This window comes from Pelophylax lessonae, assembly GCF_965119305.1.
Source record: "Pelophylax lessonae genome assembly, chromosome: 3".
NCBI classification, from domain to species: domain Eukaryota; kingdom Metazoa; phylum Chordata; class Amphibia; order Anura; family Ranidae; genus Pelophylax; species Pelophylax lessonae.
The window spans coordinates 52,846,888-52,868,876 of record NC_138770.1 but is presented as its reverse complement, the minus strand read 5'-3'; the positions used below and the strand labels follow the sequence as shown (position 1 = coordinate 52,868,876).

The 21,989-nt window shown below is 47.7% G+C and overlaps 1 protein-coding gene across 3 annotated transcripts in view; it reads right to left on the bottom strand.

The window, feature by feature from the left end:
- KIF13B (kinesin family member 13B) overlaps window positions 1-21,989 on the bottom strand; it is a 518,118-nt gene that overhangs the window by 354,672 nt on the left and 141,457 nt on the right. For all 3 annotated transcript variants that reach the window (XM_082248971.1, XM_082248973.1, XM_082248972.1), the window contains exons 3-4: window positions 10,129-10,141; window positions 3,439-3,499 (exon numbers count right to left, since the gene is read on the bottom strand). In XM_082248971.1, coding sequence (XP_082105097.1) covers window positions 3,439-3,499; window positions 10,129-10,141 — 74 coding nt within the window. The remainder of the gene's footprint in view (window positions 1-3,438; window positions 3,500-10,128; window positions 10,142-21,989) is intronic.

Below are 21,989 nucleotides of genomic sequence, written 5' to 3'. Positions count from 1 at the left end.
GCCCCCCGCTCCGAATATAAATCAGAGTAAAAGGAGCGGAATGTCTCATTAATTCGCAGTGGGTCCGCCACTACCGAACCATCAGTCGTTCTAATCTGGGCAATCGATCGGTCCACGTAATCCGCCCGGGAGAGAAAGGCCAGAAGTTTACCATTCTTCCCACTATGTTCATGCAGTCTAGCAGCAAGATACAGTTGCTGTTTACGAGTCATGTCAATCAAGTGTAGTTTAAGGGCCGTATGAGCCCCAACCAGGGCATCCCGGAGCACCGGAGTAGGGTCGGCAGCGTAACGAGCACGCGCAGTAGCCAGGGAGTCTTCCAGCTCACGCAAAGCAGCCCGGCTGGAACAGCGATGGGCCGCGATGCGGGAGATGTAGGCGCCCCGAGTAGAGGCCTTAAAGGCATCCCAGCGGGACCCCGCGGTAGAGGAGTGAGCATTAAATTCCCAGTAGGAATTCATATCCTGGAGGACCAGGTCCCGCAGTTCAGGCGCAGAGACCCATAAAGGGCTGAGCCTCCACGTCCGAAAAGCGACCCTGTGGCCCAGCATCAATTCAACCGTAAGTATAGAATGGTCCGAAAGCGTCTGAGCAACGTAGTCCACAGAGTGAACCAAAGGTGTCATGTCAGAGGAAGTCAGGGCATAGTCAAGCCTGGAAAGAGCATTGTACGTTCTAGATTGGCAAGAATAAACCCTCGCCACCGGGTGGCGCAGGCGCCAGACATCAACATAGTTACACGAGGCACACCACTGACTGAACAGCCTAGACTCATGTTGGAGGGGCCGCAAGCGGTCCAGGATAGGGTCCAGGACCGAATTAAAGTCCCCCAACAGGAGAGTAGGAACACAGGGAAAGTCAGCCAACCCCACACTCAGGTCCGAGAAGAAGGCAGCCGTAACAGGAGGAGACACGTACACCACCACCAGGAGGAGCTGTACCGCATGTATTTGGCAATGTAAAAATATGTAGCGGCCAAACGGGTCCGTGAGCACCCTGGAACACACGAAGGGCAACCCCTTACGGATCAGTATGGAGACCCCCCCTAGCGTAATTAGAGTAAGTGGAGTGGTAGGAACTAGAGACCCAATATTTGTGTAGCGCACAGGTGCGAGAGCCAGTCAGGTGCGTCTCCTGCAAACACAGGACATGCGGCTTATGGCTCTTCAGGAAATCAAACAACATGGCCCTCTTAAATTTTGAGTTCAGACCCCTCACGTTCCAGGAGACACACGTGACCCGTGACATAGATAAATCATCAAATAAGCAATGAAGGGCTGTAAAACCCAACAAACCAAATCCCCAGGTACTGCAGCGTGATCCCGGAGGCAGAGGAAGGCCACAGAAAAACAGTCACACACATACACCTCATACACACAAACACACACCCAACCAAACAGAAAAGACATAAGACAAGAGGGGGGACAGGGCTCACAAAAAGAACAGCCCCAGCCCCTCAGCACACAAACAATCAGGGAGAAAAAAGGAGGGGGGAGGGGGGAAAAAACAAAATAACCCCTCAGAATCCCCTGCCCGGACGCCCAAAAGAAAAAGAACAAAAAAAAACCAACTAGGCGCGGGCTTTATCCCAAAAACTTGTACTGGAAGCGAGAGAACGTGGCCAGCCAGGGTCAGTCGGCTAAGACCAACCTGGGCAGTGTCCCCAGCATGTAACCAAAGGAAAGTACACAACTGTAGTGTTCAACAAGTCAAGGGGAAAAAAAAAAAAAATGTAGAACAAAGGGGAATCAAAAACATGGCAGCCCCTAGCTCTAGGAGGGGGAGCTCCCCTCACCAGAAGGGCTGTAAGGCATCCTAACACTCCCAAAAACTCTTCTACCTTTAACTCTCTACTCCGTCCTCCGCTGCCTCCACCCACTAACTCACTCACTACCCAGGAGATCTCCAACCAATTAAAAAAAAAAAAAAAAAAAAAAAAGATGGATAAAATTTGCGAGGAGATCCTCAAAGTGCAGAAACCTCCCCCTACTTCATATCCTATGTCCACAGGTACAATGATTACTTCCCATGTTCATCCCTGTTAGTATTAACGAGGTTGCTGGACTTTTTTCAAACACCCATCTAACCACCTGCCCCCTGGATCCTGCTCCCTCAAAATGCTACGCTCACCCTCTGACTCTATTCTACACTCTCTAACTCGCATCTTCAACCTCTCCCTCTCTTCTGGCATCTTCCCCAACTCTCTAAAACATGCGCTAGTCACCCCCACTCTTAAACCCTTACTGGACACCACCAATCTTCACAACCTACGCCCCATCTCCTTACTCCCCTTCTCCAAACTCCTTGAACGACTGGTCTACAACCGACTGAGTGACTATCACACTAAGAACAAACTTCTTGATCCCCTTTAGTCCTGATTTCACCCTCAACACTCCACGGAAACTGTTCTCTTTAAACTCACTAACTGTACATTTATTTACTCCATCAGCACATCTCCCCACAGTTACTACCTCCTACATTTCTTGATCCTCCCTCTTAGATTGTAAGCGCAGGGCCCACTGATTCCTACTGTATTAAAGTGTATTGTAGTTGTACTGTCTACCCTCAAGTTATACAGCGCTGCGTAAACTGTCAGCACTATATAAATACTGTATAACAATAATAATAAAATTTCTATTAAGTTAATAATGAATTTATGTATAGTAGAAAAAAAAATCAACATAAAACATGGATTTAAAAAAACATATACACTTAAAAATATTAAATAAAAGTTATCCAAAACTTTAAAAAAAATATTAAATAAAACCATCACAGTTTCCCTTTTAAGTGACCCGGTCATAAAATAAAATAAGTTTGCCAAATAAATGTACCTGCAAAATAAGGTAATGCCTCGTACACACGCAACTATTATCGGCCGACCGATCGGCCGACTTTTGTCCAGTGTTGTTGTGTTGGTTGAAATGTGCTCTAGACTGCACACGAATTTTCTCGGCCAACAAAAATCTACTTCAGAAGTGATGTCATGTGATGGTTTACTTTCCGTGTGTTTTTTCTTCTCTGAGCATGCCCAGTCTTGCTCATCAGATTTTTGTCTGCCGAAATCTGTACTGACTGACGGAAAAACGGCCGTTGTGGTGACGGCCAACAAAAATTTTATAGCCTGCACACCAGATTTTATTCGGCCGAAAAGTCGGAGTCGGTTGTTGAAAGCATCATACTAACAAGTCGAAAATCAGCCGATCGGACATTGGCCGAAAATTCACGGCCAACTATCGACACGTGTGTACGGGGCATAAGAAATACTTTTTTTCTGTTCAAACTGCCAGAAGGCCCCTCTGTTCAATAAAATTCCTCTAAAATGCACAGTAAATGCATTGATCGTGCTCTACTAAGCTTTTTACAACAAAGAAGCCAATGAGATACGGGAAAACATTAAAGTGGAGAGAAGAGTCAGCAGTGGAGCTGTAATGACTTTACCTGCAAATTTCTCCTTTACAGATTCATCCATCGACCAGAAGCAATGATCGTATGCAAACACCTACAGAAAAAGACAGACAATAGCAACAAGAAACATTCAAAAAGGGAGACATCTACCTTTCGCCCCTTCCAACACCCTTGGGTCCTGCCTGCCGTTATTGCCCTAACTTGGTCAAAACTTGAGATCCAATAGGTAGGGTATTTTTCTTTTCTCCTTTTCTCCACAACAAAAGGGAATACCTGTGGTGTCTGTGTGTCTGATGAGGGGTGCCTGTTACTGGATATCCTCTTGGAGAACACCCTAAATAACTCTATACCAGTATCTGAGTTATCAACCAGTGGAGAACCATTATATGACGAAACACCAGTCTCTGGGTTATTACCTACTGAAGAACTCCTATGTTACTCTTCACCAGTCTACATCCCCAAAGAACTCCTACGTGACGCTACAACAGTCTGAGTTATCATCCCCTGGAGAACCCCTATATGACTCTACACCAGTCTTTAAGTCTTCAACCCCCTATGTGACTCTACAACAGTCTCAACGTTATAACCCCCTGGGGGACCCCTGTGTGGCTCTACATCAGTTTCTAAGTTATCAACCACATGTGGGTCTACAACAGTCTCTAAGTTATCACCACCTGGACACCCCAAATGTTACTCTAAACCAGTCTCTAAGTTATCAGCCCCTGGAAATCACCTTCATGACTCTACAAAAGTCTGAGTTATCAACCCAACCCCTAAGCACATCTACGTGACCCTACACCAGTCTCTTAAGTTCATCCCTTAGATACTGCTGAAGAGTCACATAGGGGGGCTCTAAGTTAGCACCCCCTGTGGAACCCCTATGTGATTCTATACCAGTTTCTAAATGATCACCCACTGGAGAGTCTCTTTATGGCTCTACACTATTACCACTGCACCTTTGACTTATCACCCTATCCCCAGAGACCCCCTACGTGATTCTACATCAGTCTCTGATAGTATTTTTCGGTTATAGGTTCTCTGGTTCTTTTAACACATCTGACTTTACTTTCTTCTTAGTATTCAGCAGTAGTTGCACAGCTGGGATATTACATGAAGCAGGAAGTGTTTTCAGCCTAGTATAAAGAGCCGACGAGGGACTGAGCTCTTCCTGGTGTTCTGTACAAAGCCTGGAAGACTCAGCAAGACGCTGGCAAGCACTCGGACACCCTTTCAGTGACTGTGCAGCTAGCAGGGGCTTGGGAACATCCTGCAAACTATTAATGCTCTAAGCTTTCGGGACAATTTTTATAAAGGCGCAAAACAAATGTTTGCTCCAAGCCCACCAAATCCAACCACAGCCATAGAAATAACAGAGCCTGGATCGTGAGCCTTTAAATGGTCTGTCTTTGGATCCTGTAGCAAGCTAATAAAGACAGTGTTCAAAGCAGATTATACGTATGTGACCTTAATGTATACATACAGTACTGTATTCAAATTAAATAAATCTTAAAAGGCTGAGCAGTGGTAAGCAAGTAGATACTGAAGGTCGATATGTGATTTTATTGTGTCGTATATTCTGTGTTAAATGTATCCTACCACCTCCGCTCAACTCTGCAGTATTAAGGGTTATATTGACTTTCCAGCTGGGCAACCCTGGGCTTCCCATATATATATATATATATATATATATATATATATATATATATAGAGGAATATATATACCCACTATATATATATATATATATATATATATATATATATATATATATATATATATATATATATATATAGTTAGAGACCTTAATTGCTACTTGGACCCAAGTCTAGATAAACACCCCCCAGTACGCCCCGGGAGTGGTGTCTGCAGTACAGCCCTCTTGAAATTTGTTGAGGAAGCGGGGTGGATGGCCCCTTGGCGAAGGAGGCATCTTGAGCGGAAGCAATTCTCCTGCTTCTCCAAAACCCACTGTTCTATTGACCTCGGTCTTTGTACCCCATCTGCTTCTTATCTCATATAGGGGATTGCATATGCCCCGAGAGGCATCTCCGACCACTCACCCCTACCAATCTATTCAGAAGGGAGATCCCCTATATTCTGGTCAAAGGCTCCATGTAAGCCTAATGCTTTCTGGCTGAATCTCATTCCCTCTCACACTGCAATAGCCTCCCAAATATCGGAATTCTGGCACATTCATGGTAATCACCAGAATCCCCTTAGCACGTGGGATGCCTTCAAGGCCTTCCTTCGAGGTGTGTTTATATCGGAGATTGCAAACATCAAACAGGCCACTAATTTACAGAAGAAGTAGGCTGCACAGCTGGTGAGTCGATTGGAGGCTGAATTCATTGCTGATCCCTCAGACTCTACTAGAGAGGCATTGATCTCTGTGCAGGATGCTATTCACACTTAAGCTGCGGAAAGAAAATTATTTTTTAGCAGGGTGGCCTTTTATGAGGGAGAGCAGACTCGTCGACTATTAGCAAGGATTGTTTAATCCCACCAGGCCTCCCCGTCCATAGGTACCCTATGCACACAGACCGGGACCATTGTGAACTCGCCAGATCGAGTCTTGTCTGAACTAGTGGAGTACTACTCCAACTTATATCAGTCCAAACAACCTTACTCCCCTAATTCTTTGTGTGATTTCTTGCATGGGGTGGATCTGACTTGCCTGTCAGACACCCATAAAAAAATTTTTGGACTCCTCGCTCACTTTGAAAGAACTACATTCAGTGACCAGTCTGTTCCCCAACTCTAAGGCAGCGGGAAATGATGGCCTTCCCATAGAGGTATATAATCAGTATGGAGAGGTCATCCTCCCTCACTTACGCAAGAAGTTTAATATGGCCAGACTGCAACGGTGTCTTACTGTGTCCAAGACTAACGCAACTATTATTCTACTACTAAAGCCTGGCAAAGACCCCCTAGACCCAGGTTCCTACAGACCTATATCTCTCTTTCAAACCAATATAAAGATTCTGGCCAAAGTATCGTCCCTCTGGCTGAATAAAGTTATCTCAACGATTATTCACTCCGATCAGTCAGGATTTATCCCCCAAAAATCTACGGCACTCAACCTCCGTAGGCTATTCCTAAACATTCAGTTCAATCCGGACAATAAGGGGTACAGGGCCCTTCTGTCGCTGGACACCCATAAGGCCTTCAACAGTGTCGAGTGGAGATACTTATGGGCAACCATGGATAAATTTGAGTTTGGTAGGACTTTCTTATCCTGGGTTCACTTGCTGTTTGACTCTCCACAAACAGCAATTAGAGTAGCGGGCCAGATCTCACCCACTTTCTCCCTCAGGAGGGGTACCCGACAGGGGTGTCCACTGTTCCTGCTCCTGTTTTCCATAGCCATTGAGCCCTTAGCGGCCATGATCCATGCCAATCCTTCTATTGGGGGTTTTCAGTATGGGGATAGGCAAAATAAGATCATGCTATAGGCAGATGATACTATGCTCCTTCAGGGAGACACCAATGCCTCCTTGAGAGAAGCCCTGCTAGTTACATCTAGGTTTGGGACCTATTCTGGTCTACAAATAAATTGGATGAAATCAGCTATTATGTTGTTGGATGGCTCCAGATCTGTCCTTCAGGATATCCCTGTGTCCTCTACTTTCAAGTACCTGGGTATTACCGTAACTCGAGACCCCTTGACAATGTCTTTTTAAATCTGGTACCCTTACTCACACGCATGCAAGATAAAATCAAAATATGGACCAAGCTTAAACTATCAGTGGTTGTAAGAACCAACCTTATTAAAATGGTCTTTATGCCACCACTCCTCTACATACTACACAATTGCCCAGTGATTATCCCCCTTAAGATGTTTCAAGTTATCAACTCCACTTTTTGCACACTCATATGGCAAAATAAACCCCCAAGAGTTAAACTATAACAACTTCAAAGACCAAAAGAGAATGGCGATCAGGCACTACCCAATCCCTGGCTGTAATATTTAGCAGCCCAGTTACAGCATACTGCCAGAGCCATGTCTCACTCCAAAGACAATCCTGATGCAATTACTCATATTTTACACCATGTGACAGGGGTGAAAAATGTCACAATGGGACTGGAGGCCTTATCCTACAGTAAATCTTAAACTTTTCCCCACATATGTCCTCATGCAGAAGGTATAGAATAAAGTAAGGCAAATGCAGGAGGTCACGGGTTTTACTAGATCTAGTCAAATTTGGGATAACACATTATGGGGAATTTAAGTCGCTGCAATATGGGGCTAAATAGCGACAAATTTGGCATCACGCTATTATCCCATATCTTTGAAAAGTAATCTAGACATCTCATCCCATAGAACGGTCACTCCAACACTTTCATTGTCAATGAGCTGCACTTAGAGGGGTTAATCTGGTGTTGGGAACTGGAAATAAGGGTAACTTTAGGGATTTTAAGCGGTACCAGCAGCCCTGACATTCTATGCTCATCTCTCCAGCAGCCCTAGCATTCTATGCTCGTCTCTCAATCATCCCTGGTCTTCTATGCTCATCTCTCCATCATCCCTGGTCTTCTATGCTCATCTCTCCATCATCCCTGGTCTTCTATGCTCATCTCTCCATCATCCCTGGTCTTCTATGCTCATCTCTCCATCATCCCTGGTCTTCTATGCTCATCTCTCCATCATCCCTGGTCTTCTATGCTCATCTCTCCATCATCCCTGGTCTTCTATGCTCATCTCTCCAGCAGCCCTGGTCTTCTATGCTCATCTCTCCAGCAGCCCTGGTCTTCTATGCTCATCTCTCCAGCAGCCCTGGTCTTCTATGCTCATCTCTCCAGCAGTCCTGGTCTTCTATGCTCATCTCTCCAGCAGCCCTGGTCTTCTATGCTCATCTCTCCAGCAGCCCTGGTCTTCTATGCTCATCTCTCCAGCAGTCCTGGTTTTCTATGCTCATCTCTCCAGCAGTCCTAATCTTCTATGCTCCTCTCTCCAGCAGCCCTGGTCTTCTATGCTCATCTCTCCAGCAGCCCTGGTCTTCTATACTCATCTCTCCAGCAGTCCTGGTCTTCTATGCTCATCTCTCCAGCAGCCCTAGCATTCTATGTTCATCTCTCCATCACCCCTGGCCTTCTATGCTCATCTCTCCATCATCCCTGGTCTTCTATGCTCATCTCTCCAGCAGTCCTGGTCTTCTATGCTCATCTCTCCATCACCCCTGGCCTTCTATGCTCATCTCTCCAGCAGCCCTGGCCTTCTATGCTCATCTCTCCAGCAGTCCTTGTCTTCTATGCTCATCTCTCCAGCAGTCCTGGTCTTCTATGCTCATCTCTCCAGCAGTCCTGGTCTTCTATGCTCATCTCTCCAGCAGTCCTGGTCTTCTATGCTCATCTCTCCAGCAGTCCTGGTCTTCTATGCTCATCTCTCCAGCAGTCCTGGTCCTCTATGCTCATCTCTCCAGCAGTTCTGGCCTTCTATGCTCATCTACGTGTGGGGTCTCCCAGTCTCTTTGGAGATTAATGTTGGCCATAGCTAGATCTAAATTTTTATCCATCTATGGGCAGGCTGGTTATATTAAGGTCAATCTATTGATCAACTTCAGTACAACCAGCCTGTTGGTTTTTTTCGTACAAACACTGCCAGCGTCTATAGAAGCCAGCAGTGATCATTGTATTCTGACGGCAGGGCAACCCTCCAGCTATTAGAATACAATAGTGCATCGGAGGGAGCCTGTGGTTGAAGGAAAGAAAATTGTATAATCTATGGCCAGCCTAATACCAGTAGTGTCAAATGTCTGTGTCCCCTGCCATGCGTTGTGGCTCCATTCTTCTAATAGGGGGTTAGAGTATGCAGCCAGGGTGCCTAGTGGAGGACACAGGTGTCCAACCTTTCTGAAAGTATCAAATATTGAAGACATTGACGGAGCCTGCAGCTCTGGAGCAGAGGGGATGTAGAGACAGACCGCTGGTGAGAATACTACTTCTACTGCTGGCACCTTCCCTTTCAGGCAGGTGCCACTACTCTCTCTCTGAAGCTACAAGTGTGACTCTTTACTGTTACCTTTAATGAACCCATCACTCTGACCTGGGAGTTATCCCACAGATCTTTACAAAGCATGATACGTTAGAAACCTATTGATTAAAAAAAACGTCCACCTTGTGTATTAAAATGTACCCAAATTATTAAAATTAAAAAAAATGTTAATTTATTAAATTTTTGTATCGAAGTCTGCAGAAAATTGCAAGTCACAGGTGCAGTGCAAATGTTCTTGCCTTGTTTATGTCCCAGCCCCAGGTCCGTATGGAGGTATGAACCTTCGGTTATGGGGCTAGGGGAAGTGATCAAAGGACTATGAGTGTGGTGAAACACTTGTGTTAGCCTAATCTTTGAGTCCATCTTCTGTGGTTTCCTTCCCATTTACAGATATCTGCTGTAGTGGTGGCCTTCCCATTTACAGATATCTGCTGTAGTGGTGGCCTTCCCATTTACAGATATCTGCTGTAGTGGTGGCCTTCCCATTTACAGATCCCTGTAAATGGATGATGTGGTTGTGTGGGTGGACTCTAGCACAGCCACGCAAAATTCAACCACCACCACAACACTTCAACCAAATGCACCCTGTGACTCATGGGGTGTGCCAAGGGTGGGGAGTTGGGGAATCTGACCATGTTTCATAACATGGTTCAAAAGGTGGACTATGCCTTTAAATGTGTTGCAAAGGTAGCAGAAGTGCATTGGAGTTATACACAGTGACAGGTCCACTTACTTTTGGCTGGCTCCTGGGAGGTCCATGGAAATGCACAGGAACGATAATATAGGGGAAAAAAAAAAAAAGGAAGGCATTAGTAACTTCATAAGCAAAATATAAACATGCAGCAAATGATTATATATGGTGTTAAAACTCCAATTCCAACTTTCTTAATCCATTGCTAGACTGTCTTTTTTATTATTAAAAAGTCAGCTTTTGCTGAAATGCTCTCCTTCTCCCCAGTGCTGTCCCCTGTTAAACTCACTGATCTGTAGTCTGGCATCAGTCCCTTTCTCAGCATCATTCAACCCACTTCCTATGAGTCCAGAGTGTCAAGGAACCCCCCCAGGGGGTACATCATCACTCAGGCATCAGTACCATTCTAAGCATCATTTAACCCATTTCCTGTAAACCCAGGTTGTCAAGGAACCACCCCCTGGGGGTAGGTAATCCGTCAGAATCAGTTCCATTTCTGAGTATTATATAACCCACTTCCTGTGAGCCCAGGGTGCTAAGGAACCACCCCCTGGGGGTACATCACCCCATCAGCATCAGTCCTCTTCTGAGTTTCATTTAACCCACTTCCTATGAGCCCAGGGTGCTAAGGAACAACCCCCTGGGGGTACATCATCCGTCAGCATCAGTTTCCCTTCTGAGTATTATAAAACCCACTTCCTGTGAGCCCAGGGTGTTAAGGAACCACCCCCCCGGGGGTACATCATCCGTCAGCATCAGTCCTCTTCTGAGTTTCATTTAACCCACTTCCTATGAGCCCAGGGTGCTAAGGAACAACCCCCTGGGGGTACATCATCCGTCAGCATCAGTCCCCTTCTGAGTATCATGTACCCACTTCCTATGAGCCCAGGGTGCTAAGGAACCACCCCCTGGGGATACACCATCTGTCAGCATCAGTTCCCTTCTGAGTATCATGTACCCACTTCCTATGAGCCCAGGGTGCTAAGAAAACCACCCCCTGAGGGGTATACCATTTGTCAGCATCAGTCCCCTTCTGAGTATCATGTACCCACTTCCTATGAGCCCAGGGTGCTAAGGAACCACCCCCTTGGGGTACGTCATCCGTCAGCATCAGTTCCCCTTCTGAGTATTATAAAACCCACTTCCTGTGAGCCCAGGGTGTTAAGGAACCACCCCCCTGGGGGTACATCATCCGTCAGCATCAGTCCTCTTCCGAGTTTCATTTAACCCACTTCCTATGAGCCCAGGGTGCTAAGGAACCACCCCATGGGGGTACATCATCCGTCAGCATCAGTCCTCTTCCGAGTTTCATTTAACCCACTTCCTATGAGCCCAGGGTGTTAAGGAACCACCCCCTGGGGATACATCATCCATCAGCATCAGTCCCCTTCTGAGTATCATGTACCCACTTCCTATGAGCCCAGGGTGCTAAGAAACCACCCCCTGAGGGGTATACCATTTGTCAGCATCAGTCCCCTTCTGAGTATCATGTACCCACTTACTATGAACCAAGGGTGTCAAGAAACCGCCCCCAAGGGGTACATCATAACTCCAGCTGGAGCTCACTGGAGAATGCTACAGAGAAGGAACATGCTTGTAAAAAGACTGATGTCAATATGAATGCCATTCTTTGCAGTATCCAAGACAGAAGAACCCCCCACAAATCCTGTGACTGGACTAAAGACACCTGAGACTGCATTTATTAAAAAAATAAACAAATAAAAAGAAAATTACTGTACGAACGTGATAAATGATTTGCACAGCCGCAACAAAAACTTGCCATATTTTGTCAAATATGATTATTTCCTATGACTTTAATTGACATAAATGACCTCAAACAAACAGCCACTAGTTGGCGCCAGTGAACATAAATAACCATACAAGACAAAATCTGGTGAGTTTTTGTTGCAGCTGTGAATGTTTGTAATATTCATACACATTTTTCTAATAGACTGCCAAAGAAAAAAAAAAACGGAGCTTTACATTGAATGCATAAATTGATAAAAATAAAAAAAAAAACATTCCCAGTCAGTAATATAAACTGCTGAACAAATTAAAGGAACACTTTTTAATCAGAGTATAGCATTACGTTAGTTAAACTCCTGCGATATTGATCTGGTCAGTTAAGTAGCAGAGGGGGTTGGTAATCAGTTGCAGCTGCTTTGGTGTTAATAAAATTAACAACAGGTTCACTAGATGGGCAACAATGAGAAGACCTCTAAAACAGGAATGGTTTTACAGGTGGAGGCCACTGACATTTTTTTCCCTAATCATCTTTTCTGACTGTTTTACCCTAGTTTTGCATTTGGTTAGGTACAGTGTCACTACTGGTAGCATGAGGCAATACCTGGACTCTATAGAGGTTGAACAGACAGTCCAGCTCCTCCAGGATAGAACATCAATACGTGTCATTGCCAGAAGGTTTGTTGTGTCTCCCAGCACAGTCTCAAGATCATGAAGGAGATTCCATGAGATGGGCAGTTACTCTAGGAGAGCTGGACAGGGCCATAGAAGGTCCTTAACCCATCAGTAGGACCGGTATCTGCTCCTTTGTGCAAGGAGGAACAGGATGAGCTCTGCCAGAGCCCTACAAAATGACCTCCAGGAAGCCACTGGTGTGAATGTCTCTGCCCAAACAATCAGAAACAGACTTCATGAGGGTGGCCTGAGGGCCCGACATCCTCTAGTGGGCCCTGTGCTCACTACCCGGCATCGTGGCACTTGATTGGCATTTGCCATTGAACACCAGAATTGGCAGGTCCACCACTGGCACCCTGTGCTTTTCACAGATAAGTGCAGGTTCACCCTGAGCACGTTACAGATGTGAAAGGATCTGGAGAAGCCGTGGAGAACGTTATGCTGCCTATAACATTGTTCAGCATTACCGGTTTGGTGGTGGGTCAGTGATGGTCTGAGGAGGCATATCCATGAAAGGACGCACAGACCTCTACAGGCTAGACAATGGCACCCTAAACTGCCATTAGGTATCGGGATGAAATCCTTGGACCCATTGCCAGACCCTATGCTGGTGCAGTGGGCCCTGAGTTCCTCCTGGTGCACAACAATGCCCTGCCTCATGTGGCAAGAGTAGGGAGCCAGTTCCTGGAGGATGAAGAAGTTAATACCATTCCATGGCCCCCACGCTTGCTTGACCTAACTCCGATAGAACACCTCTGGAACATTATGTTGTTTCGGTCCATCCGATGCCACCAGGTTGCCCCTCAGTCTGTTCAGGAGCTCAGTGATGCCCTGGTCCAGGTCTGGGGAGAAATACCCCAGGACACCATCCGTGGTCTCATTAGGAGCATTCCCCGATGTTGTCAGGTATGCATACAAGCATGTGGGGGCCATACACACTACTGAGGACCATTTTGAGTTGCTGCTATGAAATTTCAGCAAAATGGACTCGCCTGCTGCATCATTTTTTCACTTTGATTTTCGGGGTGTCCTTGAATTCAGCCCTCTGTAGGGTGATGATTTTAATTTCCATCAAACAATGTGGCATCCTTTCCTTCCTAACACATTATCCAGTCCATACCAGTATAGATCCTAACACTTTACCCAGTCCATACCAGTATAGATCCTAACACATTACCCAGTCCACACCAGTATAGATCCTAACACATTACCCAGTCCATACCAGTATAGATCCTAACACATTACCCAGTCCATACCAGTATAGATCCTAACACATTACCCAGCCCATACCAGTATAGATCCTAACACATTACCCAGCCCATACCAGTATAGATCCTAACACATTACCCAGCCCATCCCATACCAGTATAGATACTAACACATTACCCAGTCCATACCAGTATAGATCCTAACACATTACCCAGTCCATACCAGTAAAGATCCTAGCATATTACCCAGTCCGTACCAGTATAGATCCTAACACATTACCCAGCCCATACCAGTATAGATCCTAACACATTACACAGTCCATACCAGTATAGATCCTAACACATTACCCAGCCCATACCAGTATAGATACTAACACATTACCCAGTCCATACCAGTATAGATCCTAACACATTACCCAGTCCATACCAGTATAGATCCTAACACATTACCCAGTCCATACCAGTATAGATCCTAACACATTACCCAGTCGATATCAGTATAGATCCTAACACATTACCCAGTCCATATCAGTATAGATCCTAACACATTACCCAGCCCATACCAGTATAGATCCTAACACATTACCCAGCCCATCCCATACCAGTATAGATACTAACACATTACCCAGTCCATACCAGTATAGATCCTAACACATTACCCAGCCCATCCCATACCAGTATAGATACTAACACATTACCCAGTCTATACCTGTATAGATCCTAACACATTACCCAGTCCATATCAGTATAGATCCTAACACATTACCCAGTCCATACCAGTATAGATCCTAACACATTACCCAGTCCATACCAGTATAGATCCTAACACATTACCCAGTCCATACCAGTATAGATCCTAACACATTACACAGTCCATACCAGTATAGATCCTAACACATTACACAGTCCATACCAGTATAGATCCTAACACATTACACAGTCCATACCAGTATAGATCCTAACACATTACCCAGCCCATACCAGTATAGATCCTAACACATTACCCAGTCCATACCAGTATAGATCCTAACACATTACCCAGTCGATATCAGTATAGATCCTAACACATTACCCAGTCCATACCAGTATAGATCCTAACACATTACCCAGCCCATACCAGTATAGATCCTAACACATTACCCAGTCCATACCAGTATAGATCCTAACACATTACCCAGCCCATCCCATACCAGTATAGATACTAACACATTACCCAGTCCATACCAGTATAGATCCTAACACATTACCCAGCCCATCCCATACCAGTATAGATACTAACACATTACCCAGTCCATACCAGTATAGATCCTAACACATTACCCAGCCCATCCCATACCAGTATAGATACTAACACATTACCCAGTCTATACCTGTATAGATCCTAACACATTACCCAGTCCATACCAGTATAGATCCTAACACATTACCCAGTCCATACCAGTATAGATCCTAACACATTACCCAGTCCATATCAGTATAGATCCTAACACATTACCCAGTCCATACCAGTATAGATCGTAACACATTACCCAGTCCATACCAGTATAGATCGTAACACATTACCCAGTCCATACCAGTATAGATACTAACACATTACCCAGTCCATACCAGTATAGATCATAACACATTACCCAGTCCATACCAGTATAGATACTAACACATTACCCAGTCCATACCAGTATAGATCCTAACACATTACCCAGCCCATCCCATACCAGTATAGATACTAATACATTACCCAGTCCATACCAGTATAGATCCTAACACATTACCCAGCCCATCCCATACCAGTATAGATACTAACACATTACCCAGTCTATACCTGTATAGATCCTAACACATTACCCAGTCCATACCAGTATAGATCCTAACACATTACCCAGTCCATACCAGTATAGATCCTAACACATTACCCAGTCCATATCAGTATAGATCCTAACACATTACCCAGTCCATACCAGTATAGATCGTAACACATTACCCAGTCCATACCAGTATAGATCGTAACACATTACCCAGTCCATACCAGTATAGATCCTAACACATTACCCAGCCCATCCCATACCAGTATAGATACTAACACATTACCCAGTCCATACCAGTATAGATCCTAACACATTACCCAGCCCATCCCATACCAGTATAGATACTAACACATTACCCAGTCTATACCTGTATAGATCCTAACACATTACAAAGTCCATACCAGTATAGATCCTAACACATTACCCAGTCCATACCAGTATAGATCCTAACACATTACCCAGTCCATATCAGTATAGATCGTAACACATTACCCAGTCCATACCAGTATAGATCGTAACACATTACCCAGTCCATATCAGTATAGATATCCAGCATGAGATTTTTCTCCATTGAGATCTGATGCGTTTTCAAAGTGTTCCTTTCATTTTTTTGAGCTGTGTACATTGGAAGGATTATAACAAATTTCATTACATATTTTCATTTTGCGCTGTGCAATGTGACCTGTTGATTTCAGTCCTGTGCTGGGATATGGACAGGGCAGCCTGTGCCTAGGGAACTATGTGCTAGCTGTCATTTTGCATGGCGTCCTGCTGTTCTGCTAGAGCTGCGCATGTCTTTCAACGCTGGCACTGCCACAAATCAAGAAATAAGGGGACCGGGTATATTTGCCATTTTTCTTTTCTTCTTAATAAGAACAGACCATTTGTTAATCACTCAGACTGTAAGAAGCAGCACTAAGGACCAACCGGGTATGCTGCATGCACATATGCCAACCGTGTGCATGGTGACAGGAGAAGAGAGCAGAGTGACAGAGGCTGCAGAATCTCCTTCACTTTACAGTCACAGACTGGAGGCAGAGAAGTGACCAATAGTCTTGCTTAAAAATGAACATTGTACAAATCTATTCATCCTGTGTACTTTTCCGGATATCTTGGTGTGCTCTGTGTATTTCTACCAGATCTGTGCAGTAATCCAGTGTGAGATTTTTCTGTAATAAAGACTGATCACTGCTGCTCTCTCTCCTTGTGCATGGCGACTGGTCTGGTCTCCGCCTCCTCCTATAGTTTACAGTGGTGGGTGGAGTCTCGTGGGTCCCTCCCACTGCTCTCTCTCCTTGTGCAGGGTGACTGGTCTGGTCTCCGCCTCCTCCTGTAGTTTACTGTGGTGGGTGGAGTCGTGTGGGTCCCTCCCACTGCTCTCTCTCCTTGTGCATGGCGACTGGTCTGGTCTCCGCCTCCTCCTGTAGTTTACAGTGGTGGGTGGAGTCTCGTGGGTCCCTCCCACTGCTCTCTCTCCTTGTGCAGGGTGACTGGTCTGGTCTCCGCCTCCTCCTGTAGTTTACAGTGGTGGGTGGAGTCTCGTGGGTCCCTCCCACTGCTCTCTCTCCTTGTGCAGGGTGACTGGTCTGGTCTCCGCCTCCTCCTGTAGTTTACTGTGGTGGGTGGAGTCTCGTGGGTCCCTCCCACTGCTGCTCTCTCCTTGTGCAGGGTGACTGGTCTGGTCTCCGCCTCCTCCTGTAGTTTACTGTGGTGGGTGGAGTCGTGTGGGTCCCTCCCACTGCTCTCTCTCCTTGTGCATGGCGACTGGTCTGGTCTCCGCCTCCTCCTGTAGTTTACAGTGGTGGGTGGAGTCTCGTGGGTCCCTCCCACTGCTCTCTCTCCTTGTGCAGGGTGACTGGTCTGGTCTCCGCCTCCTCCTGTAGTTTACAGTGGTGGGTGGAGTCTCGTGGGTCCCTCCCACTGCTCTCTCTTTGTGCAGGGTGACTGGTCTGGTCTCCGCCTCCTCCTGTAGTTTACAGTGGTGGGTGGAGTCTCGTGGGTCCCTCCCACTGCTCTCTCTCCTTGTGCAGGGTGACTGGTCTGGTCTCCGCCTCCTCCTGTAGTTTTCTGTGGTGGGTGGAGTCTGCTGGGTCCCTCCCATTGCTCTCCTTGTGCAAAGTGACTGGTCTGGTCTCCGCCTCCTCCTGAAGGGATGGGTCCCTCCCACAGCTCGGCTCACTCCTTGTGCAGGGTGGCCTAGTCTCTGCCCCTTCCTGTGGTTTACTACAGGCAGTCTGTAGTGGGTGGAGTCTTGTGGGCCCCTCCCACAGGTCTGCTCTCTCTCTTCTTGCGCAGGGTTACTGTATTTGTCTCCCCTGCCCTCCTGTAGTTTTCTGTGGTGGGTGGAGCCTGATGGGCCCCTCCCACTGCTCTCTCTCCTTGTGCAAAATGACTGGTCAGGTCTCCGCCCCTTTGTGTAGTTTTCTGCAGTGGGTGGAGCCTGTTGGGCCCCTCCCACAGCTCTACTCCCTCTTTGTGCATTGTGACTGGTCCTGTTTCTACCCCCTCCTGTAGGTTTCTGTTGTGGCTGGAGCCTGATGGGCCCCTCCCATTGCTCTCTCCTTGCGCAGGGTGACTGGTCCTGTTTCCACCCCCTCGTGCAGTCTTCTGTGGTGGGTGGAGTCTTTTGGGCCCCTTCCACAGCTCTACTCTCTTTCTCCTTGCACAGGGTGACTGGTCATGATCCCGCCCCCTCCTTTAGTTTTCTGTGGTGGGTGGAGCCTGATGAGTCCCTCCTACTGCTCTGCTCACTGCACAGGCTATGTTCATTAAAGTGATGATGTCACTACTACTTTTACAAGGTAATATTTGGGGTCTGCAAGGGCATTTGGTGCTAAAAAGTGGATTTATATCCTTGGTGGCTTTTGAGGAAAAGAACGAAATGAAGGTTTTTATGACCTGGAGTTCAGCTTTAACTACAGCAGTGAAAAATCAGGTCACTAGGCTGGCTGTGCTGTGTGGCAGAGCTGTTTAAATCGCAGGACTGGATGAACAGAATAAAATCCTATGATAGGTAATACCATATGTATTTAGTGGAGTGCCCAGAGCTCAGCTTCTACCGCGGCTCCTTACTTCCTCCATGATTCTCTCATCACATCGGATTTTTCACTAGCAGGTAATAAGAAAACATTTCCATTTATTGTTCCATTAATTACAGAGGAAATCAGAAGAACACGTTCTTCCTACAGGAGGCATTAACCCTTCGCTGGGAAAGATCTACCCACTGCTGCTCTGTAGGAACAGAGTCACTCAATCCTCAGTGGCATGTCAAGGCCAGATAATCCATGGGGAGGATTCCTCAGCAGATACAATCATTAAATCTGACCTCCGGCATTCCCTTCAGTCTTTTACAGTTGTACCGACTCCTCTCCTGGACTGAAATGGCTTACTCTGATTTCACCGCACACTGTGAGCTTCTCACATAGTGCATTAGAAGCCCAAGCAAGTCAGATGGAACCCGCCCCATTTTCTGGCTGGAGGATGCGTAGTATTGTCTCGGATTTTCCTCCCTGGCTCGCCCCTTTCATTCATTGGACTTCAATTCTTTCAATCATCAGCATCAAAAGTGGGGGTTATCTTGGGTGGTCTGCATGCAAATATAGCTTGCCTAGGATTGGTTACTTTCCAGAATGACATCCATCCATCAAGTCATTGATATTTTAACGCCTTCCAATAGGCAGCCCACTGTTTGATTCGTGGGGGGGGGGGGGGGTCTCTGGGGAGGTAGCCATGTAAAGAATCCTGCTGGGCCCTGCCATGATCTGCCTACATTGGATAGAGCGGGGGGTCTACAAACCTTTCAAAGAGCCAGTTTATTGTCCTATAAACTTTAGGGGGCAAGATTGTTGCAGCCTGTGGCCCCAGAGCACCCAGGCGTCAGCCCGTGGCCCCAGAGCACCCAGGCTTCAGCCCGTGGCCCCAGAGCACCCAGGCATCAGCCCGTAGCCCCTTAGCGCCCGTGGCACCAGAGCACCCAGGCGTCCGCCCGTGGCCCCAGAGCACCCAGGCGTCAGCCCGTGGCCCCAGAGCACCCAGGCGTCAGCCCGTGGCCCCAGAGCACCCAGGCGTCAGCCCGTGGCCCCAGAGCACCCAGGCGTCAGCCCGTGGCCCCAGAGCACCCAGGCGTCAGCCCGTGGCCCCAGAGCACCCAGGCGTCAGCCCGTGGCCCCAGAGCACCCAGGCGTCAGCCCGTGGCCCCAGAGCACCCAGGCGTCAGCCCGTGGCCCCAGAGCACCCAGGCGTCAGCCCGTGGCCCCAGAGCACCCAGGCGTCAGCCCGAGGCCCCAGAGCACCCAGGCGTCAGCCCGAGGCCCCAGAGCACCCAGGCGTCAGCCCGAGGCCCCAGAGCACCCGGCCCCAGAGCACCCGGCCCCAGAGCACCCAGGCGTCAGCCCGTGGCCCCAGAGCACCCGGCCCCAGAGCACCCAGGCGTCAGCCCGTGGCCCCAGAGCACCCGGCCCCAGAGCACCCAGGCGTCAGCCCGTGGCCCCAGAGCACCCGGCCCCAGAGCACCCAGGCGTCAGCCCGTGGCCCCAGAGCACCCGGCCCCAGAGCACCCAGGCGTCAGCCCGTGGCCCCAGAGCACCCGGCCCCAGAGCACCCAGGCGTCAGCCCGAGGCCCCAGAGCACCCAGGCGTCAGCCCGAGGCCCCAGAGCACCCAGGCGTCAGCCAGTGGGCCCCAGAGCACCCAGGCGTCAGCCAGTGGGCCCCAGAGCACCCAGGCGTCAGCCAGTGGGCCCCAGAGCACCCAGGCGTCAGCCCGAGGCCCCAGAGCACCCAAGAGTCAGCCCGAGGCCCCAGAGCACCCAAGAGTCAGCCCGAGGCCCCAGAGCACCCAGGCGTCAGCCCGTGGCCCCAGAGCACCCAGGCGTCAGCCCGTGGCCCCAGAGCACCCAGGCGTCAGCCCGTGGCTCCAGAGCACCCAGGCGTCAGCCCGAGGCCCCAGAGCACCCAGGCATCAGCCCGTGGTCCCAGGTTATCCATTGCACCTCTGACACCCGTATCTCTGTACAGCTAGGGTATGCTCTTCTAATGTCCTGGACTGTCTCTCCTGCAGTGGATATGGACCTTGGTTTATGACAACTGTGCCACTACTCCTCAGAAGTAATCCTGCTAACCTGCCTTGCTTCTCACCAGGCAGTCATGTATTATGTGAAAAGGGCAAAGTCCTCCTACAGTGCAGCATAGGTCAAGATGCCACCTAAGTGCAAAAATACAGTGTACTTACGCTGTTTTATATTATTGGCCTTGTCATCTCCGAATCTGCTTCCAAATTCTCATCTGGGACAGCAGGGTCTGAGCTTCCACTTCACTCCGGAATAAATTCCAGATATTACAAAACAGCTCAGGAATGACGGCCTTCTGTCAAAAATACTTCCAGACCCGACCCTGCAGATGAAACCATGTGTGTGAATGTAAACAGTTTCTTCATGTTGCAGCTTCTAATGCACATTATGAGACGCTCACAGTGTGCGGTAAAATCAGAATAAGCCATTTCATTCCAGGAGAAGAGCCTGCACAACTGTGCAAGACTGAAGGGACGGTCGGAGTTCTGCTTTACTATACGTTATATACTGATGTGTGGGTGAACCATAGAAGACCAGTAAGTGAATTGTCACCTCTATTGCTGGGTTCTGAAAAAGAACCACAAAAACCTTCTTTGCATGGGACTGCGTGTGCGTACAGTAAGTCCGTACAGATGGCGCCATTCGGCCAGGGCACCTTTATTGTACGATGAAAAAATTAAAACGAGGGATTAGTCACGGGGATCATTTTAATAGCTCTCCGGCATCGGAAAAGTCAATGTTTTCAGATGTCTTTTCCATTTCAGAAGTCAAAAACAGATTGTGGCACATACTCGCGGGAGATTAACACAGCTTGATTTCCGCATAAGCCGTGTTCATTGTGCATTACCACACGGCTAAAATTAATCTGACAGCGCAGGCTGGTGAGACGGCCAACCAACTGGCCTGATTCTGCCCTTTGTTGGTGACTTCTTGGCAGATGTGGGCTCAGCCTGGCAGCAGACAAAGAGGTCTACATGTAATCTCTCTGGATGCAGAGAAACGGAATTTAATTGTTGCTGGCCTTAAAGGTCTACCAAACAACGTGAGATCAAGAGGACCAGTCATGTGTACCCAGAAGTTATAGGCCAAACATTCCTCTGTATAAAGAGATGGAAAGCAGAGTGGGTTTGGATCCTCCTGCAAATCCGTTTTTTTTCCACTTTTTGCTTATGCACTTCACTTCCTCTGTAAACACGAACAACTACGTGCTCCCAGTGACCCCAGAGCATCCAGTGCTCCCAGTGACCCCAGAGCATCCAGTATTCCCAGTGACCCCAGAGCATCCAGTATTCCCAGTGACCCCAGAGCATCCAGTATTCCCAGTAACTCCAGAGCATCCAGTGACCCCAGAGCATCCAGTGACCCCAGAGCATCCAGTGACCCCAGAGCATTCAGTGTTTCCAGT